General features: G+C 42.3%; 1 protein-coding gene across 1 annotated transcript in view; it reads right to left on the reverse strand.

The window, feature by feature from the left end:
• The window catches only part of cdh15 (cadherin 15, type 1, M-cadherin (myotubule)), a 106,461-nt gene that overhangs the window by 41,531 nt on the left and 44,106 nt on the right, over positions 1 to 20,824 (reverse strand). Inside the window, exons 2-5 of the mRNA XM_060837537.1 lie at positions 16,964 to 17,125; positions 14,390 to 14,542; positions 14,166 to 14,310; positions 4,399 to 4,556 (exon numbers count right to left, since the gene is read on the reverse strand). Coding sequence (XP_060693520.1) covers positions 4,399 to 4,556; positions 14,166 to 14,310; positions 14,390 to 14,542; positions 16,964 to 17,125 — 618 coding nt within the window. The remainder of the gene's footprint in view (positions 1 to 4,398; positions 4,557 to 14,165; positions 14,311 to 14,389; positions 14,543 to 16,963; positions 17,126 to 20,824) is intronic.

Raw genomic sequence — 20,824 nt, forward strand, 5'->3', positions numbered from 1 at the left:
GTCGCCTAGCCAGGGGACGAAACGTTTGCAACAAAAACTTGCAGCTCGGCGAACAGAACCACAACAATGTTAGAATCTATTAAGGTAGAACATTTAGAAATATATAACATAATCAGGCAGAGTCAGCATGACTTCATGTAGGAAACATTTATTAGAATAGGAAGTAACAGGCAGGATAGATAAAGGGGGAAGGGGAAGCAGTGGATATAATATATTTGGATTTCCAGAAGATATTTGATAAAGCACCACACTTTAGGCTACTTAATAAGGTAAGAGCCTAAAGTGTTGGAAGTAATATATAAGCATGGACAGATGATTGTTGAACTAGTAGAAGACAAAGAGTTAGGATGAGGGGGCATTTTCAGGATGATAACCTGTAACTCCTTTAGTGCAGCAGGGATCAGTGCTGGGGCCACAATTACTTCTAAAATATATTAATGACTTGGATGAGTTTAAGTCAATGTCCTTGAGCCAAATTTGCAGATGACACAAGGATAGACAGGAAGGCTAATGATGGTGATATGATAAAAGAGTCAACAGAGAGATTTGGACAGGTTAAGCGAGTGGGCGAAAACTTAGCAGATGGAATATACTGTGAGAAAGTGTGAGGTTATACACTTTGACAGGCAGAATAGAGCAGCTAAATATTATTTACATGGAGAAAGACTGCAGAGAACTACAGCACAGAGGAGTCCTCATGCATAAATTACAAAAAGCTAGCATTCAAGTTCAATGATTAATAGGTAAGGCAAATGGGAATATTGCCTTTATTTCAAAGGGAATGGAATATAGGGAGATCTTGCCGAAAGCTCTACAAGATATGAATTAAACCACAGCTGGAATACTGTGAACAGTTTTGGTCCCATTATCTAAGGAAAGATATCCTGCCATTAGTGTGAATGTGAAGAAGGTTTATTAGGTCTGAGCTGGAAGCCTGTGATCAGGGGTGTTCTGCAGGGATTAGTGCAGAAGGTATGAGCTGGGGTGTTCTGCAGGGATTAGTGCAGAAGGTCTGAGCTGGGGTGTTCTGCTGGGATTAGTGCAGAAGGTATGAGCTGGGGTGTTCTGCAGGGATTAGTGCAGGGCCCACTTTTGTTTGTCACTTACATAAACAATTTGGATGATAATTTCAGAGGCATGTTTAGTAGGTTTGGGGATGACATCAAAATTGGTGGTATTGTCAACAGTGCAAAAGGTTATCTAAGATTACAAAGGGATCTTGCTTGATCAGTTGGGTGAATGGGCTGAGGTGGCAGATGGAATTTAATTTGGATAAATACGCAGTATTGCATTTTGGTAAAATAAACAAGCAGGACTGGAGTACAACAGTCAGGATGTCATGTTGCAACATTATAATACTTTAGTTAGGCCATCCTTAGTTCAATTCTGGTCACCACATTACCAGAGGAAGAATGTGGAGATTTTGAAGAGGATGCAGAGGAGATTTAGCAGGATGCCTCCTGGATTCGAGTGTATGAGCTACAAGGGGAGGCTAGAAAAACTTGGGTTGTTTTCTCTGGAGTGTGGAGGCTGATGTACACCATGGAAACAGACCCTTTGGTCCAACCTGTCCATGCCGACCAGATATCCCAAACCAATCTAGTCCCACCTGCCAGCACCCGGCCCATATCCCTCCAAACCCTTCCTATTCATACACCCATCCAAATCCCTCTTAAATGTTGCAATTGTACCAATCTCCAACTTCCTCTGGCAGCTCATTCCATACATGTACCATCTTCTGTGTGAAAAAGTTGCCCCTGAGGTCTCTTTCCCCTCTCACCCTAAACCTATGCCCTCTAATTCTGGACTCCCTGACCCCAGGGAAAAGACTTTGTCTATTTATCCTATCCATGCCCCTCATAATTTTATAAACCTCTATAAGGTCACTCCTCAGCCTCCGACGCTCCAGGGAAAACAGCCCCAGCCTGTTCAACCTCTCCCTATACCTCAAATCCTCCAACTCTGGCAACATCCTTGTAAATCTTTTCTGAATCCTTTCAAGTTTCACAACATCTTTCCAATAGGAAGGAGACCAGAATTGCATGCAATATTCCAACAGTGGCCTTCCCAATGTCCTGTACAGCCGCAACATCACCTCCCAACTCCTGCACTCAATACTCTTTCCAATAAAGGAAAGCATACCAAACACCTTCTTCACTATCCTATCTATCTGCGACTCCACTTTCAAGGAGCTATGAACCTGCACTCCAAGGTCTCTTTGTTCAGCAACACTCCCTTGGACCTTACCATTAAGTGTATAAGTCCTGCTAAGATTTGCTTTCCCAAAATGCAACGCTTTGCATTTATCTGAATTAAAACTCCATCTGCCCCTTCTCATTGGCCCATCTGGTCAAGATCCTGTTGTAATCTGAAGTAACCCTCTTTGCTGTCCACTACACCTCCAATTTTGGTGTCATCTGCAAACTTACTGACTGTACCTCTTATGCTCACATCCAAATCATTTATGTAAATGACAAAAAGTAGAGGGTGCAGCACCGATCCTTGTGGCACTCCACTGGTCACAGACCTCCAGTCTGAAAAACAACCCTCCACCACCACCCTCTGTCTTCTACCTTTGAGCCAGTTCTGTATCCAAATGGCTAGTTCTTCCTGTATTCCATGAGATCTAACCTTGCTAACCAGTCTCCCATGGGGAACCTTGTCGAATGCCTTACTGAAGTCCATATAGATCACATCTACTGCTCTGCCCTCATCAATCTTCTTTGTTACTTCTTCAAAAAACTCAATCAAGTTTGTGAGACATGATTTCCCACGCACAAAGCTATGTTGACTATCCTGAATCAGACCTTGCCTTTCCAAATAAGTCTATAAAATTGAGGTGCATAGATAGGGTTGACGGTCAGAACCTTTTTCCCCCAGAGTTGAACTGTCTAATACTAGTGGGCATGCATTTAAGGTGAGAGAGGGAAAGTTCAAAGAATATATGAGGGGCAATTTGTTTTTACACAGACAGTGGTAGGAGCCCGGAATGTGCTGCTGGGTTATGGTAAAGGGCAGATATGATAGGAGCATTTAAGAGACTTTTAGATAAGTACATGAATATGCAAGGAATGGAGGGATATGGACCAAAGACAGGCAGAAAGAATTAGTTCAATTTGGCAGCATGTTCGGCTCAACATCATGGGCCAAAGGGCCCATTCCTGTGTTGTGCTGTTCTAATGTTCTATGACTTATACAGTTAATGGTAAGGCCCTGGGTAATGTTGTCAAACAGAGCGACTGAGGGGCTCAGGTACATAACTCTTTGAAAGCTGCATCACAGGTCGACAGGGAGGTTAAGAAGGCATTTAGCATGCTTGCCTTCATTGCTCAGACACTGAGTCATGTTAAGGTTGTGCAGGATGTTAGTGAGGTCACTTTTGGTGTACTATGTACAGTTCTGGTTTCCCTGCTGTAGGAAGAATATTATTAAATTGGAAAGGATTCAGAGAAGATTTACCAGGATTTTGCTGGGACTGGAGGCTGGAACTTTCCTCAATGGAGCGTAGGAGGTTGAGGAGTAGTTGGGCCTGATGCAGTCAAGTGGGAATTGCTTAATTTGGAAAACGTGGTCAGCATGCACAGGTTGGTCTGAAGAGTCTATTTCTAATGCACCTGATCCTATGGACAATTTAGCATGACCAGTCCACCTGATCTGCACATCTTTGGACTGTGGGAGGAAACCAGAGCACCCAGAGGAAACCCACGCAGACACAGGGAGAATGTGCAAACTCCACACAGTTAATTGCCCGAGGCTGGAATTGAACCCGAGTCCATGGTACTGTGAGAATGTGGTGTTAACCATTGAGTCACCGTGCCACCCAATTCTTCACTCAGAGTGGTGAATCTTTGGAATTTCAGAAGATTGTGGAAGTTCAGCCACTGAGTAAATTAATGAGTGAATATGGCATAGAGGTAGATGATCAGCTATGATCTAGAATTGCAGAACAGGCTTAAGGGGCTGAAAGGCCTATTCCTGTTTCAATGTCCAACACAGATTTAAGACTTGCAATAAATTGACACTTGGGACAAACTAGATCACATTCTTTCCAACATGGAACATTCCCATTGCAACTAACATCATATTCTGATTTTTTCACAAGTGACCCGAAATATCACGTTTGCCAAACATCATGCTGCTATTTCTAAGCATCATTCCTAAATTCACAGCTTCAAGTTTTTCCAAATACTTAACATTTCTGAGATTGATTCTATGCCTGCTATTTATTGCAAGCTTCTTTGCTTCATGTGGTACAAATAAGAAGGCAATTTGCACTGAGGCATCAAAGAACATTTCTATATTAAACCCTGCTGGTGCACCTCTGTCATTGATGTCACTAATATGCCAGTTTCTTCACTGCACTCTCACTGCAGTCAGATTCTATGAACCCTTTCTTACCTCCCGATCCAGACCCACTCCAACAGTTCGAATCTCTCCAGTCGCAGGATCAATTCGGAAAATTCCTCTTCCATCACCCACTATTGAGTAGCCTAGAGCCGCATTATCAGTCTGAGGGTCATCAGCATCAGAAGCAGTCACTCGCATTACCAGCGTCCCTGCAACATTCCACACTGAGATCAGCCAGTGTTAACATTCTGATTTAGCCCAAACATGGTCAATCTGAGGCCAATACCTGGGTGTGCAGGAGGTGAGACAGGTATTGCACACCTGAAAATATCTGATGTATGTTCTACTATAGCCCACCTCAATCACCCTGAATTAACTGGCCACAGGAACAGGAGGAGACCCCTCAGCTGCTATTATTAAATTATACCAGGATGAGACTCTATTAATTGAAAGATTTGAATTTATGGACATCCATCTATTCACTTCTGTTCCACTGTCCTTGGGGATCAAATGGGAATCTGAGTCCCTTGCGAGCACCGAGATTATTGATGCAATTGACCGGAAAGTGTCCAGTCAATTGACCGCTTCTGTGTAAGACATTGATTATGTTGGAAACATTAGAAGTTCATCTAAAGGGCTGGAAATCCTGACTGCCCCTCCAGGAAAGCTCGGCATTGCTGAAGCTGGGAACAAATTGAGAGGAGATTTGAACATTGAAGTATTCTTGCTGATCAATGCAGAAGAGCTGATGATGTCTAAAGCTGCGAGAGACATTGGAATGGAATCCCTCTATAGGCCTGTTTACTCAGGGCTGGGGCTTTAATCCCTGAGGTTCTACCACCGGAAAATGAGCCCTTTGCCTGTCACTTCAGCAGGCTGCCTCAACTGATAAGAACATAAGAACTGGACCAGGAGTAGGCCAACTGGCCTGTCGAATCTGCTCAGCTATTCAATTAGGTCATGGCTGATCTTCTCATGGACTCAGCTCCACTTACCTGCCTGCTTACCATACCACTTAATTCCTTTATTGTTCAAAATCTATTTCTGGATAGATTAAAAACATTCAATGAGGTAGACTCAACTGTTTCACTGGGTAGAGAATTCCACAGATTAATAAGGTTCCCCAGGGTAGGCTTATTCATAAAGTCAGGAGGTATGGGATACAGGGAGATTTGGCTGTCTGGATTCAGAATTGGTTGGCTGACAGAAGGCAGAGTTGAAAAATGTGGTGCTGAAAAAACACAGCAGGCCAGGCAGCATCCGAGGAGCAGGAGAATCGACGTTTCGGGCATAAGCCCTTCTTCAGGAATGAGGCTGGTGTACCCAGCGGGCTGAGATAAAGATAGGGGGGAGGGAATTTGGGGGAGGGATGCTGGGAATACGATAGGTGGAAGGAGGTGAGGATGAGGGTGATAGGCCGGAGAGGGGGTGGGGGCGGAGAGGTCGGGGAGAAGATTGCAGGTCAAGAGGGCGGTGCTGAATCCAGGGGTTGAGACGAGATAAGGTGGGGGGAGGGGAAATGAGAAAGCTGGAGAAATCTACATTCATCCCGTGTGGTTGGAGGGTTCCTAGGTGGAAGATGAGGGGCTCTTCCTCCAGGCGTTGTGTGGTCAGGTTCTGGCGATTGGTTGTAGATGGAAAGTATTCTGTCTGGAGGTCAGTGTTGAGTGGGGTCCTGCAGGGCTCTGTTCTTGGGCCTCTGCTCTTTGTAGTTTTTATAAATGACTTGAATGAGGAGGTTGAGGGGTGGATTAGTAAATTTGCAGATGACACAAAGGTTGGAGGTGTCGTCAATAGTATTGAGGGCTGCTGTCACGCTGCAGCGCGACATAGACAGGATGCAGAGCTGTAAGTAAAAAATGAGGTCTGCAGATGCTGGAGATCACAGCTGCAAATGTGTTGCTGGTCAAAGCACAGCAGGCCAGGCAGCATCTCAGGAATAGAGAATTCGACGTTTCGAGCATAAGCCCTTCATCAGGAAAAGCCCTTCCTGATGAAGGGCTTATGCTCGAAACGTCGAATTCTCTATTCCTGAGATGCTGCCTGGCCTGCTGTGCTTTGACCAGCAACACATTTGCAGGATGCAGAGCTGGGCTGAGAAATGGCAGATGGAGTTCAACCTGGATAAATGTGAAGTGATGCATTTTGGAAGGTCGAACTTGAATGCTGAATATAGGATTAAAGACAGGATTCTTGGCAGTGTGGAGGAACAGAGGGATCTGGGTGTGCAAGTACATAAATCCCTCAAAGTTGCCATTCAAGTGGATAGAGTTGTTAAGAAAGCAGATGGTGTTTTGGCTTTCATTAACAGAGGGATCGAGTTTAAGAGCCGCGAGGTTTTGCTGCAGCTCTTCAAGTCCCTGGTGAGACCACACTTGGAACACTGTGTCTAGTTCTGGTTGCCCTACTATAGGAAAGATACAAAGGCTTTGGAGAGGGTGCAAAGAAGGTTTACCAGGATGCTGCCTGGACTGGAGGGCTTGCCTTATGAAGAAAGGTTGAATAAGCTTGGACTTTTCTCTCTGGAGAGAAGGAGGAAGAGAGGAGACATGATCGAGGTGTACAAGATAGTGAGAGGCATGGATAGAGTCAATAGCCAGAGACTTTTCCCCAGGGCAGGACTGACTGGTACGAGGAGTCATAGTTTGAAGATATTAGGAGGAAGGTATAAAGGAGACATCAGAGGTAGGTTCTTTACGCAGAGAGTTGTGAATGCATGGAATGTGCTGCCAGCGGTGGTGGTGGAAGCAGAGTCATTGGGGACATTTAAGCGACTGCTGGACATGCACATGGACAGCAGTGAGTTGAGGGGTGAGTAGGTTAAGTTGTTATATTTTACATTAGAATTAAACCTCAGCACAACATCGTGGGCCAAAGGGCCTTTTCTGTGCAGTACCTTTCCATGCTCTATTCACAACCCTCTTCCTCATCTCAGTCCTAAATCTGCTCCCCTTTATTTTGAGCCTATACCCCCTAGTTCTTGTTTCACCCACTTTGGAAACAAATTCCCTGGTTCTTTCTTATGTATTCCTTTCATAATTTTCTATATTTCTAAAAGATCCCCTCTCATTCTTCTAAGTTCCAATGAGTATAGTTCCAGACTACTCAATCCGTCCTCATAAGCCAACCTTTGCAATTCCAGAATCAACCTGGTGAACCTCCTCTGCAGCCCCTCCAGTGTCAGTGTATCCTTCCTCAAGGAAGGAAACCAAAACTGTGCGTAATTGGCAGAGGTTGCCCTTGATATTGGTAACACACCAGTGTTAGCTGGAAATGGCCCTTAAACACAGCCCTAACTCACTGTTCACCCATGTGCAGCAGTAACTCACTGTTCACCCATGTGCAGCAGTAACTCACTGTTCACCCATGTGCAGCAGTAAATGATGCAGCTGGTCTTTCCAAGAAAATTACTCTTGTTATGACATGGGGTAAACCCTCCCCCCCATACTAATTTAAAGCAGCAACATAGAAAAAAGATTTACGGGTAATCTGTGAAAATTCAAGAGGCAAAAAACTTTCCCAAAAGTCACTATTTAAAGTAAAAACTAACAACTTTATTTTTTAAAGTCTAACAGAGAATAATTCATTATCAATTAGTTATAACTCCTTTCTGTAACCTTTCTTTTACCTCCCCCTCTACAATACTAGCCCGATAAAACCCCTGAATAAGATTTGCCAAAAAATTCAAATTTCAAAACCAGCCCCCTGTTGAATCTCCTCTTTGGATCTACCTCTGTCTTCTTTTTTTCTTCTGAGGGATTTCTGTTTCATAGGTCATTGTTAGATAAAGGTACCTTTAAGAGAGCAATTCTCCAGGCAGTCTGCAGATATTGGTGGCTTGGCAGTTCTCCTCCAACTGTTCAATTCTTCCTGGTCATGTGCCCCAAAGCATTGGATCATTTCATTGATCTTAAAATTGTCAAAATACTAAATTCAAACTCTCCTATTAACCCTCCTTTACTTCTGAGCCACTGAATTCTGCCCCATCCAAGTCCCTAGCGCAAAGTGTGGCCCAGTCAATATAGGGGAAGTTAAAATCACAACAACCTGCTGTTCTTACATCTTTTCAAAATTTATCAACATATTCTCTCCTCTACCTCTCCCTGGCTGTTAGGAGGCCAGTGGTATGCCCCTGCATTGTGATTTCATCTTTTCTATTCCTGAGTTCTACCCATATTGCCTGGCTGTGCCAGTCCTCTGATGTATCCTCCCTCATTAAAGCTGTGAGATACTCCTTTACCAGTAAGGCGACTCCTCCATCCCTTTTACAGACATTTCTATCACCCCATACCCTTTGATCCCTTTTGCCCAAAGAAATACATCTAACCTCTTCTGGAAAACATTCAATGTTTTGCCCTCAACTGCTATCTGTGGCAGCGTGTTCTATAGGCTTTCCACTATCTGGATGAAGACATATTTGCTCATCTCAGTCCTAAATGACATACCTTGTATCCTTAGACTGTAATCCCTGGTTCTCGATTCCCACTCATCAGGAACATCCTTCCTGGGCTTACCCTGTCTAGTCCTGTTAGAATTTTATGGTTTTATATGAGAGCCCTTCTCATTCTTCCAAAATCCAGTGAATATAGTCTTAGCCAATCCAATCGCTCTTCATACAACAGTCCTACGATCTCAAGAATCAATCTGGTAAATCACTGCTGCACTCCATCCACAGCCAGAACATCCTTCCTCACAAATTCCGGGTGTGGTCTCACAAAGGCCCTGGAAAACTGTAATAAGAAATCACTGTTCTTGTCCTTTAATCCTTTCACTATGTAGGCCAACATAATAGTTGCCTTGAGTAAAACAAAGAGTGTTGGATACAAGAGATCTAAAACAAAAAGCAGAAATTGCTGGTGAAACTCAGCAAGTCCAGTAGCAACTGTAGAAAGAAAGCAGAGTTAACTTTTCAAGTCTAATGATTCTTCATCTAGTTCTGATGATTCAGACTCAAAATGTTAACTCTGCTTTCTTCCCACACATGCTGCCAGACATGAAGAGTTCTGCTAGAAACTGTTGTTTGTGTTTCATTCCATTAGCCTTCCCCACCTGTTGCACTTGCATGCTTCCTTTCAGTACAGACGTACAAGGACAGCCAGGTCTCATTTACACCTCCCCCTTTTTCATCTATCACCATTCAGATATGAATCTGCCTTTCTGAATTGGCTACTAAAGTAGATAACCTCTAATTCATCCATGTTATACTTCATCTGCGCACATCTGTCCTCTCATTCAACTTTTCCAAACCAAGTGAAGACTTCATTCTCCCACCTAGCTTTGTGTCATCTGCAGACTTGGAGATATTACATTAATTAGGGATTTTTTGACTTAATCCTTTCCCTTTTCACCCCTGTCCTTCCCTTAGGTAGGCCAAAGTGTTTGCCCCAAACCTCGGTTTTCAAATTCCAATTTTTCAAATTAAGCCACAGAAAAAATCTTGAAGGTGAAATCCAAAATAGGGTTTATTAGTAAAACATTCAAAATGGAGGGTTTTTGGTTTGTCACTCCACACACACACACACACGCTCATACAGACACAGACACACACACACCCTCCCCACACGCACACACCCTCATACAGACACAGACACACCACATACACACACACACGCACCCCCACTCTCACACACCGCACACATGCACTCATACAAACACACACACTCCACACACCCACACAGACTGACACACACACACACACACACAAACAGGAAGTAAAGGCAGAAAGGACAGGAGAGGGGAGAGGTTATAAATTACACGTGATATTGAAAATCAATTTACATGAGTTACAACATCCCAGAGGTCAGTAATAGATTCCTCAATGAGCTGGGCTGAGTAGTTTTTGTTCTTGCAGTTTCTTTCCAGCTAGCACCTCAGAGACAGAGACAGAGACACAGAGATGGAGAGTTTGAGTCAGGCTGCCGACTCACGCTAGAGTCCTATTCTCTCCCTGGAGCAACTGACTTTAGAATCTCAGAATTACATATTTAGAGAATTCAACAAGCTCTAATTTCAGTCATGTGACCAGGACAATAATTTCAAATTTGTTGGCCCATCACAGTGGGTTAACTAGAATTTCATTGAACTAAGGGTAATTAAAGGTCTTGTGATGTACTGATAATGTCTCTACCTCTGGACCACAAGGTCTGGTTTCAAGTCCCATTTGTCCCAAAGGTATTTTATAACAAGTTCGAATAGGGTGTTTAAAATAATTATAGTGATGAGGAACTGTAAAAGCAGTAGCATTCATTTAACATAACATTGCTCCATCCAGAACTGGGTGGAGGCAGATGGTTTCCAGCTCATTTGTCTGAGCTTTAGTTTGACTGTCTATACAAGCCAGGGTGTCACAAGCTTCTTGAAATATGAATATATGATCAGCCAGAATCATTTTAAGAATCCAGTAAGGTTGATTTTTAAAAGAAAAATAAGTTATGTATGAGGCTTTAGAAGAGCAGACAGTTTTCTCTGTAATTTCCCATGATGCCTTCTAGTCAAGACACTTAGCAAATGTACTCTGGAAATGTATACGACGATATCCATTGTGATGTGGCCTTGGAAGCTCCAATTGACTTGTTTCCACAAACTTTTAAGGAGACGTCTGCCATTCAATTAGACCATAACTGATGTGTATCTTAATTCCATTTACCTGCCATGGTTCTCTATACAGGTATCCAATTACAAAAACTAGCAATCTCAGTTTCCAATTGACATCCACAGGCGGGCAGCTTTTTTCAGGAAGAGAGTTGCAGATTTTCACTCCCCTTTGTGTGACGAAGTCTTTCCTGACATCACCCTAATTAATTTTAAGTTTTCCCTGTTCTGAGTCCTTCTACCCGAGGGAATAATTTCCTCTTTGAATTCATATCATATTTTTACTATTCTAAACTCTGTAATCAGATTTTTGCTTAATCTTCAAAATTCAATGAGACACAGGCCGAGTTTTTCAAATAGCTCATGTGTGTGAGAGAGAGAAAGAGGGAGAGGGAGAGGGAAAGAGAGACAGAGAGAGGGAGAGGGAGAGAGAGACAGAGAGAGAGAGAGAGAGAGATCAAAGCTCTCCCTTTTATCATTAGACATTTTACTCTATGTTCAACCAAAGTAGAGTGGATGGATATTTAATGACTGGCACAGGTACCATAGGCCAAAGGGCTGTAAAAACTCTGTGATGCTATGACTCAATGATTCTTCAGATTAGATACACCTGACACGAAACTTTAATCCCATCATGCACTGGGAAGGAGAGAGTTAGATCACAGGATACAAGATGAACTGCTGGGTGATTGGTCAACAGGATGTACATGTATTTGGAAAGGCAAGGACTGATTAGGGATAGTCAACATGGCTTTGTGCGTGGGAAATCATGTCTCACAAACATGATAGAGTTTTCTGAAGAAGAAACAAAGAGGATTGATGAGGGCAGAGCAGCAGATGTGATCTATATAGACTTCAGTAAGGCATTTGACAAGGTTCCCCGTGGGAGACTGATTAGCAAGGTTAGATCTCACAGAATACGGGGAGAACTAGCCATTTGGATATAGAATTGGCTCAAAGATAGAAGACAGAGGGTGGTGGTGGAGGGTTGTTTTTCAGACTGGAGGCCTGTGACCAGTGGAGTGCCACAAGGATCGGTGCTGGGCCCTCTACTTATTGTCATTTACATAAATGATTTGGATGCGAGCATAAGAGGTACAGTTAGTAAGTTTGCAGATGACACCAAAATTGGAGGTGTAGTGGACAGCGAAGAAGGTTACTTTAGATTACAACAGGATCTTGACCAGATGGGCCAATGGGCTGAGAAGTGGCAGATGGAGTTTAATTTAGATAAATGCGAAATGCTGCATCTTGGAAAAGCAAATTTTAGCAGGACTTACACACTTAATGGTAAGGTCCTAGGGAGTGTTGCTGAACAAAGAGACCTTGGAGTGCAGGTTCGTAGCTCCTTGAAAGTGGAGTCGCAGGTAGATAGGATAGTGAAGAAGGCGTTTGGTATGCTTTCCTTTATCGGTCAGAGTATTGAGTACAGGAATTGGGAGGTCATGTTGCGGCTATATAGGACATTGGTTAGGCCATTGTTGGAATGTTGCATGCAATTCTGGTCTCCTTCCTATCAGAAAGATGTTGTGAAACTTGAAAGGGTTCAGAAAAAATTTACAAGGATGTTGCCAGGGTTGGAGGATTTGAGGTATAGGGAGAGGTTGAACAGGTTGGGGTTGTTTTCCCTGGAGTGTCGGAGGTTGAGGGGTGACCTTATAGAGGTTTACAAAATTCTGAGGGTAGGATAGGATAAATCGACAAAGTCTTTTCCATGGAGTCGGAGAGTCCAAAATTAGAGGGCATAGATTTAGGGTGAGAGGCGAAAGGTATAAAAGAGACCTAAAGGGCAATGTTTTCACACAGAGGATGGTACGTGTATGGAATGAGCTGCCAGAGAATGTGGTGGAGACTGGTACAATTGCAACATTTAAAAGGCATTTGGATGGGTATATGAATAGGAAGGGTTTGGAGGGATATGGGCTGGGTGCTGGCAGGTGGGACTAGATTGGGTTGGGATATCTGGTCAGCATGGACAGGTTGGCCTGAAGGGTCTGTTTCTGTGCTGTACATCTCTATGACTCTGTAACTGTCATGTTCCTCCATTGCGCATCCTATTATCTATTAAAGATAACGGATGCACAGTAAAAAGCCCATTTCAGATTGAGGATGGAAGTCTTAATTAGGTGCATCTTTGCTGATGGCTCGAGGGACCAGTCTGATAGAGGCAGTTTCTAACAGAAGCACCGCACATGGAGCAGTTGAGTGTTGTGTTGTGGAATGTTTCCGGCATTTGCCACATTTACCAAGCTGCTGTAGCAATTAATATTTTGTGTGATGCACACCAGCTCACAGGAGGGCATTTTCCTCTGTCATCAGCCAGGGACATTTGTGAGCAATAATCAAGGTCTAGGACCTTCACGTCACATTTGGAAATGTGAAGTGGAGCTTTGGGTATCCTATTGTTCATCTGGTTCCACCCATGTCCACTTTAACACATGATCCTTGGCTATGCGACCATTTTCTGTGGACATGCCCAACCAACTGAACCATCTCTGATAACAAGGAACAACATATTTGGTAGCTCTGCCTTTCAGAGGACTGCTAAAATTATCCAGCCAGTTTTCACAATGTCTACCTATCTTTTACATGATTGCCTTGGCTTCTTTCAAGTCATATAGTTTTTCAACTGCCTATGTTGTGTATCATATAGGCTTTGTTTTTTGCATCAATGACAGAAATAATCACAGCTGAACTCGGTGTTTGTTGCCTGTTCTGCCTTTACCAAGTGATGCTTCTGCTGCTTCATTGATCAAGTTTAGTGACTTTTAAGCATTTATTTGACAGACAGCATTTATTTGAGAAACACTACAACACTGGGTCTTGGTGTCATTGCTTGTGGCAGGAATACTAATACGCGGCAGGCCATCATGTTCAAAACTGTGAATGTACAACGGTGCTCACTCACCCAGCTGCTGATGAGCGAGTGGTCAGGAAGGGTTACAGTCTGCACTGTGGTAGGTGTAGAGACCTGAGCAACTCACATTTTGTCTTGAAGATCAGATCACGTAGAGACTAGTTGCTGGAAAACGTTTGTGTAAATTGATAATTCCTTGTAAGTCCCTATTATCTGAGGTTATCACAGTCAGAAAAAAACAAGCAGAAAGTGACTGCTTTCTGTTTTGAAGTGCAAAAGATGGGCAAGATGCAAGACTTTTAAAAAATATGCATTTGAACCACTTTAGTTTGTGTCCACACAGTAACCGCTTCCATTCCATGGTACTTACCTGGAGGTGATCCCTCAAGAACATGTCCAATGAAATATTGCTGGTCAAAGGTCGGTCTGTTATCATTCTGATCTATAACAATGATCTCTAGATCTGTGGGCTCTTCCAAAGGCATTCCCGCCTCATTGACAGCGTAAGCTTTGATCTATGTAAAACAAAGACAAACAATTTGCCTTGGTTTTCAGACCTCTTGTGGTGTCTGCTAATTTTCTCAGGTTTCCTACCTTGTAACTGCTCTTCTCTTCACGGTCCAGCACTGTGGTCAGAAAGACAAGTCCAGTGTCAGGGTCAATGGTGAAGATTCCCTTTGGCTCTTCATCCACCCCAGGTCCCTTAATGCTGTAGATCACCTTACTCGGAAGCTTGTCTGATTTAATCTGTTCAGAAAACACCGTATAATTACCTTCATCCACAATAGGCTTTTATCTTTCTCATTTTCTCCATGGGAATCTCAATTCGATTCTCTTTCCTCCTGTTAAGCTGATTCTTTGCACATTGTCCAAAAATGACTAGATACAAATTCTGAGCCTCACAATCTCAAATATCCTCCTGAAACTTTTTACTGTTCTACTTTCCTTTCTTCCTATAAAAACCTACCTCTTTCACCGAGTTTCAGTTCCTACTCCTAATACCCTTTTATCTGGTTTGTTGTTCAATTTTACTTGTGTCTCTCAGAAACGCACTTTTTGTCACAACGCTGATCCTTTTCTCAAAGTTACTGTGCCCTTGAATCTTTTTCAGAGCGAGGTAATTGTCCAGGCTCCAACTAGTGGCTTGGTGCCTCAGTGGTTAGCACTGCTGCTTCATAGTGCCAGGGACCCAGGTTCAATTTCAACATCGGGCCACTGTCTGTGTGGAGTTTGCACATTCTCCCCGTGTCTGCGTGGGTTTCCTCCCACAATCCAAAGATGTGCAGATTAGGTGAATTGGCCATGTTAAATTGCCCATACTGTTCAGGGATATATAGGTTAGGTGCAATAGTCAGGGGTAAATATAGGATAATCAGGTTGGGAAGGGGGCTGGGTGAGTTACTCTTTGGAAGGGAGCTGTGGACTTGTTGGGCCGAAGGGCCTGTTTCAACACTGTTGGGAATCTATGCACTAGGCTGGGTTTGAAAGGTTTATTGGGATCCTATTTGTTTACCATGAATAGATAATGCCTCCATCCTGAGGCTGTCTTGTGTTAATAATAAAAATGGTATAATCAAGGGGGTGTGGCCAGCTCTCTAGCTGTGCAGGTCAATTCAGTTCGGGGTTAGTTGAGTCAGGGTCACAGGTGAAACTGGAAGCTCCTTCCTCCTGTCCTTCTGACTATGTAACCTGTAAGCTTTTTGTGTCATTTTTACTCTTTGTGCTAAGGGGTCTGTTGATGGGGATCATTGCAAGTATTTTGGCACAGCATCATTAAGTCAGGGTAGTCTGTCAGGTTTTTGGATAGGGTAGGTTATTCGGGTATTATCTTTTCGGTATGTTGTGTTTCATTCCATAATTTTGTAAATAAATTCTGTTTGTTTAAAACTTGGCAGTCAGACCAGCTAATTCACTCTGGGAATATCCACTGTACACTTACCTGAAACAAACAGCAAAGGTACGGTCTGGGCTACCTGCTTGAAAATGTTGAGGGATTGAACCTGGTCCATAACATTCTCTATATAAAGAATGCTATGTAAATGCAATACTGCACAGCACTACCTCAGTACTGACCCTCCACTAGTGCAGGGTTCCCTCAGCACTGACCCTCTGACAAAGTAACATTCCATCAGCACTGACCCTCTGACAGTGCTGCACTCCCTCAGCACTGACCCTCCACCACTGCAGGGCTCCCTCAGTACTGACCCTTTGACAATGTAACACTCCCTCAGCACTGACCATCCATTATTATAGGGCTCCCTCAGTACTGACCCTCTGGTCAAGACACACTCCCTCAGCACTGACCCTCTGACAGTGCGGCACTCCCTCAGTACAGACCCTCTGACAGTGCGGGGTGCCCTCTGTACTGACCCACTATTAATATGATGTTACCTCATCACTGACCCTTCAATAGTCATGGAGTAATTAAGATTTCGCAACAAGGAAAGATGCCATTTAGCCCATCACGTCCACACCAGTCACAAAACATCCATCTCTTCTAATCCTATTTTCCAGCACTTGGCCTGTAGCCTTGTATTTTATGGTTTCAAGAGTTCATCAAAATGCTTTATAAATGTCATGAGGATTCCTGCCTCCACCATCCTTCTAGTTCGTGATCTCCACATATCCACAAATCTCTGGGTGAGAACATTTTTCCTCAAATCCCTCTAAGCCTCCTGCTCAGTACCTTAAAACTGTGACTGCTGGTTTGGGATCCTTCTACTAAAGGGAGACATTGCTCTCTATCCATCCTTTGTACACCGCAATCAGATCCCTCCCTCAGCCTGCTGAATGGCTTCAGTGCTAACTTACCGGCAGTGCAACAGAAGTTACTCCCTCAGTACTTACCTTCTGACAGTTCAAAGCTGCACTGGGAGTGAGAGATGAGACTAATGGTAAATTCACTTTTCTTTTGAGGGTATTCATGGGATCACTCTGAAAGGAGAAAGTGAGGACTGCAGATGCTGGAGGTCAGAGTTGAAAAGTGTGATGAAGGACTTAACCCTGAACCATTAATTTTCCTGCCCCTCTGATGCTGCCTGACCTGCTGTGCTTTTCCAGTGCCGCACTCTTCTATTCTGAAAATACTGTCTACTAAACAAAGCTAACACAGGAAAGTCAATACACGCCAGCGCTATTCACATTCCTTACAGATGATGCACCCATTACCTGGACCAACTGGAATGGGATCTTCCTGCTGTTTTCAGAGACTGCAATAGGAGGAATGACCCAGGCTCTTCTAACTCTTGTCAAGCCTTCAGTTGCTGGTTTCAGCCTCCATGGATACAGAACCTGGACATTTTCTGACTGAGTTCTATCCACCATGGAAATCTAGAAAGAATCATTTAAAAAATGTAACAATTAAGTAATCACCAGTTTCCTGTCAACAGAAGCAAATAAAACTGGTGGATTGCAATTGCAAACCACTTAGTTTAATTTTGTGATGGGGAAACTTCTAGAAACAATTATTTGGGAATAGAATTAATAGTCAAATGGAAAAAGATGGGTTGATTAGCAAAAGTCAGCATGGATCTCTAAACAGAAATTCATATTGAATTAATTTGTTTGAGTAGGTGTCAGAAAGGCTTGATGACGGTAACTTTGTTGATGTGATGTACATAGATTTCTAGATAGTATTTGATACAGTGCTACTCAACAGACTTGTGAGGAAAGTTATAAAAGGGTTTGTAAAAATATGGATACAAAATTGGTTGACTGATAGGAAACAAAGAGTAATACTCAGTGATATTTTTCAGGCTGAGGGAAGGTTTGCAGTGGAGTTCTTGGAGATACTGAAGACTGCAGATGCTGGAGATTCAGAGTGGAACAGGGGAGTCAACATTTCAGCTCTGAACCTTTGAGGTTCCAACCCGAAATGCTGACTTCCCTTTTCCTCTGATGCTGCTTGACCTGCTGTGCTTTTTTCCAGCTCCACTCTTTATCCACTTGTTGTGGAATTCCACAGGGGTCAATATTTGGACTCTTGTTTTCCTGACATATTCATGATCTGCATCTTGGTGTGCAGGGGACAGTTTCAAGGTTTGCAGATGACACTAAAATTGGAAGAGTTGTAAACTATGAAGGCAAAGGTTTGAAGCTCCTAAAGGACATTCACAAGTTGGTGGAGTGGGCGGGTAGGTGGCAGATGAGGTTCAATGTAGGGAAGTCTGAGGTGATGTAGTTTGGTAGGAAGAACATTGAGAGACAATATAAAATAGGCATGATGTGGAGGTGCTGTTGTTAGACTGGGCTGGACAAAGTCAGGAGCCACACAACACCAGGTTATGGTCACAGGTTTATTTGAAATTACAAGCTTTTGGAGTACGCTCCTTCATCAGGTGAAGTGCATAAAATAGGGGATATTATTCTAAAGGGGTGCGGAAGCAGGAGGACATTGTGTATATGTGCAAAGGTCATTGAACAGGCAGAGAGAGTGCTTAATAAGCATTCAAGCTTTTGGCTTTATTAACAGAGGCATTGAGTACAAAAGCAGGGAGATGACGTCGAACTTGTACAAGACACTTGTTAGACATCAGCTGGAGTATTGTGAATAGTTGTAGGTGCCACATCATAGGAAAGATGTGAGTGGATTGGAGGGAATGCAGGGATGATTTACAGGAATGGGTTGGAGAATGAGAAACTTCAGTTACGAGGATAGATTGAAGACATTGATATTCTTCTTCTTGCAGAGAAGGCTGAGAGGAGATCTGATAGTGATTTTCAAAATTATGAGAAGCTGGATAGAGTTGATAGGGAGAACTGTTCCTGCTTGCAAGAAGAACAAGAATGTGAGGGCATAGACTAAAGTTATATGCAAACGAAACAGGGTGATATGAGAAAAAACTTTTTCACTCAATGAGGTAGTTAGGGTGCGGAATGCATTTCCTGGAAATGTGATGGAGGCAGGTTGAATTCAACCATTCAAGAAGGCATTGATTAGTTACTAGGACAGAAATATTGTGCAAGGGTATGAAGAGAAAGAAACAGATTTGTACTTGGTAATGATGCTCGGTTGAAGAGCCAGTAGAGATGCATTATGTCAAATGGCTTCCTTCTGCAAGTTATAAAATCTTTTAGTTATTGTATAAAAGCTGTAGCTTACAGCAATTCATGAGGCAAAATAAACTGGCTTTCTGAAGGCTTTAGGTGTTTTTTTACTGCAGAGAGAGAAAGACATTATCTCCTCTCTTGAAGTCTAAATGTTTCTAGCCATATTTTTCACCTCACAAGCTGTTCAGCTACTAAGTGTCAGTCACATAGTTGTTGGTAGGCAGATGGTTTTTGTCATCAACAACTAGTTACCACTCCGCAAGCCAATTAGCTACTAGTTGCAGACTGAATCTCACTTGCACGCACTTCCTGGTGCCAACCCATCTACAACCAATCTCCCCACTGGTTGGACAAAGCATTCATGGTAAACAGCGCTTGGATAAAAATTGATAATGCTTTTAGAAAGTGTAGTACCTTTTCCACAATCTTTGATTTTAAAACAGTCCATTTTCCATTTCAATCCAGAATCAAAAATAAAGAAACTAAAAAGATATGATCTTTATACTTTTTAGAAAATCACTTGATTGAACTTAGCAGTTGGAGTTCTCCAGTGGTGTTACTTCCTAAACCTGATTGATCCACTAGATTCTATCTCACTTACAGGAATGCAAATACCACAATAAAAACAGATTCATTCCTAATTCCTTAGTCATTGTATATGGCTAGGGCTGGCATTGCCTCATTTTTTATTTATTGAAGGGGTTCTGGCAAATGCCATCAACATCAAGAGGTAAAGAGATATTTTAGCTTTGGTTACACCAAATGGATTTATAAATGTTAAGTCATACTGAGTGCATGTTGAGTTGGGTTCAAAAATGCTTCAGCTACAGTCTAAAGATTTTTGATCCAAGTTGTAACTAGCATCTCTAATTGTGCTGTTTATTTAGATAATGCATTAATATTTAATAACAACTAAGAACAACATGTCAAAAAAAAACTTTATTTCAACAGTCAAAGTTGTATGTCTTGTCAAATGTGAATTCATGAATGCATGGATAATTTACCCAGAACACGTTGTAGGGCAAGGGTAAGTGTTGCCCACTGAAAGTAAAGGTTTTGATAGAATTCCTCAGTCCTAAAGCTAGTTGGCAACATGATACTTTTAGGTATTGTGGTGACTTTGAGAAATTTGTGCCAAGCCTCAGTACAACAGCTGCATCTCTAACAGATTTATTACAAAAACGTGTAAAAGAGACACATTCAAAAGAATGCCAAATGGCATTTGAGAAGCTGTAGGCAATTCTAACTATTGAATTGATGCTGCCTGTGCATTAAATCTTTTTAAATTAATGCTAGTGACCTGAGGGTAAATGCAGCCTCCTTGCCAGATGATGAATCAAGTTTATACAAACCAGAAGAGGGCTTTTCTAAAAACTAAATCAACAACAGAATTAATAAATATTCTACACTGGAAGAGGAAACTCTGGGATTGTCACTAGCTCCTAGACATTTTGGAATTTGTATTTGTCACAACCTAAAGAAATGCAAATATATACTGACCATAAGCTCTTAGTATTTACAGAGAAATTTAAAACTTATAATGCTAGACTATTTGGATGGAACTTTGTAATTCAACCTTATGAGAATTATTCATATTGCTGGAAAAATAAAGTAAAATTGTAAATGCACTCTCAAGAATTTATGATGCTGGAATAGTTTAAAGATTTAACAAAAAGGTGTCAAGATTGAATGAAGATAAATGAACTTTTTTTGTATTTTCTTGAAGAGGCGTCATGTTTGCATTGTAATGAAACATTTTTTGAAACACTAAAAACAATTAAAATCTCTCTTTTTCTCATGAACTCTGAAAAGTTACCTGTTAACTCAGTCTAACTGATCTTCCCCCCAGCCTGGGAGTCTTTTTTCCCTCTGCAACTGACAGCAACTAGACTTGTCAACAGGAAATCAAAGAGATAGGTTTTATCTCTATCTTTTGCATTTGAACTCTGGACTACTGGGACATTGTTCCTTTTAGATATA

Source organism: Hemiscyllium ocellatum, chromosome 17, assembly GCF_020745735.1.
Source record: "Hemiscyllium ocellatum isolate sHemOce1 chromosome 17, sHemOce1.pat.X.cur, whole genome shotgun sequence".
NCBI lineage: Eukaryota > Metazoa > Chordata > Chondrichthyes > Orectolobiformes > Hemiscylliidae > Hemiscyllium > Hemiscyllium ocellatum.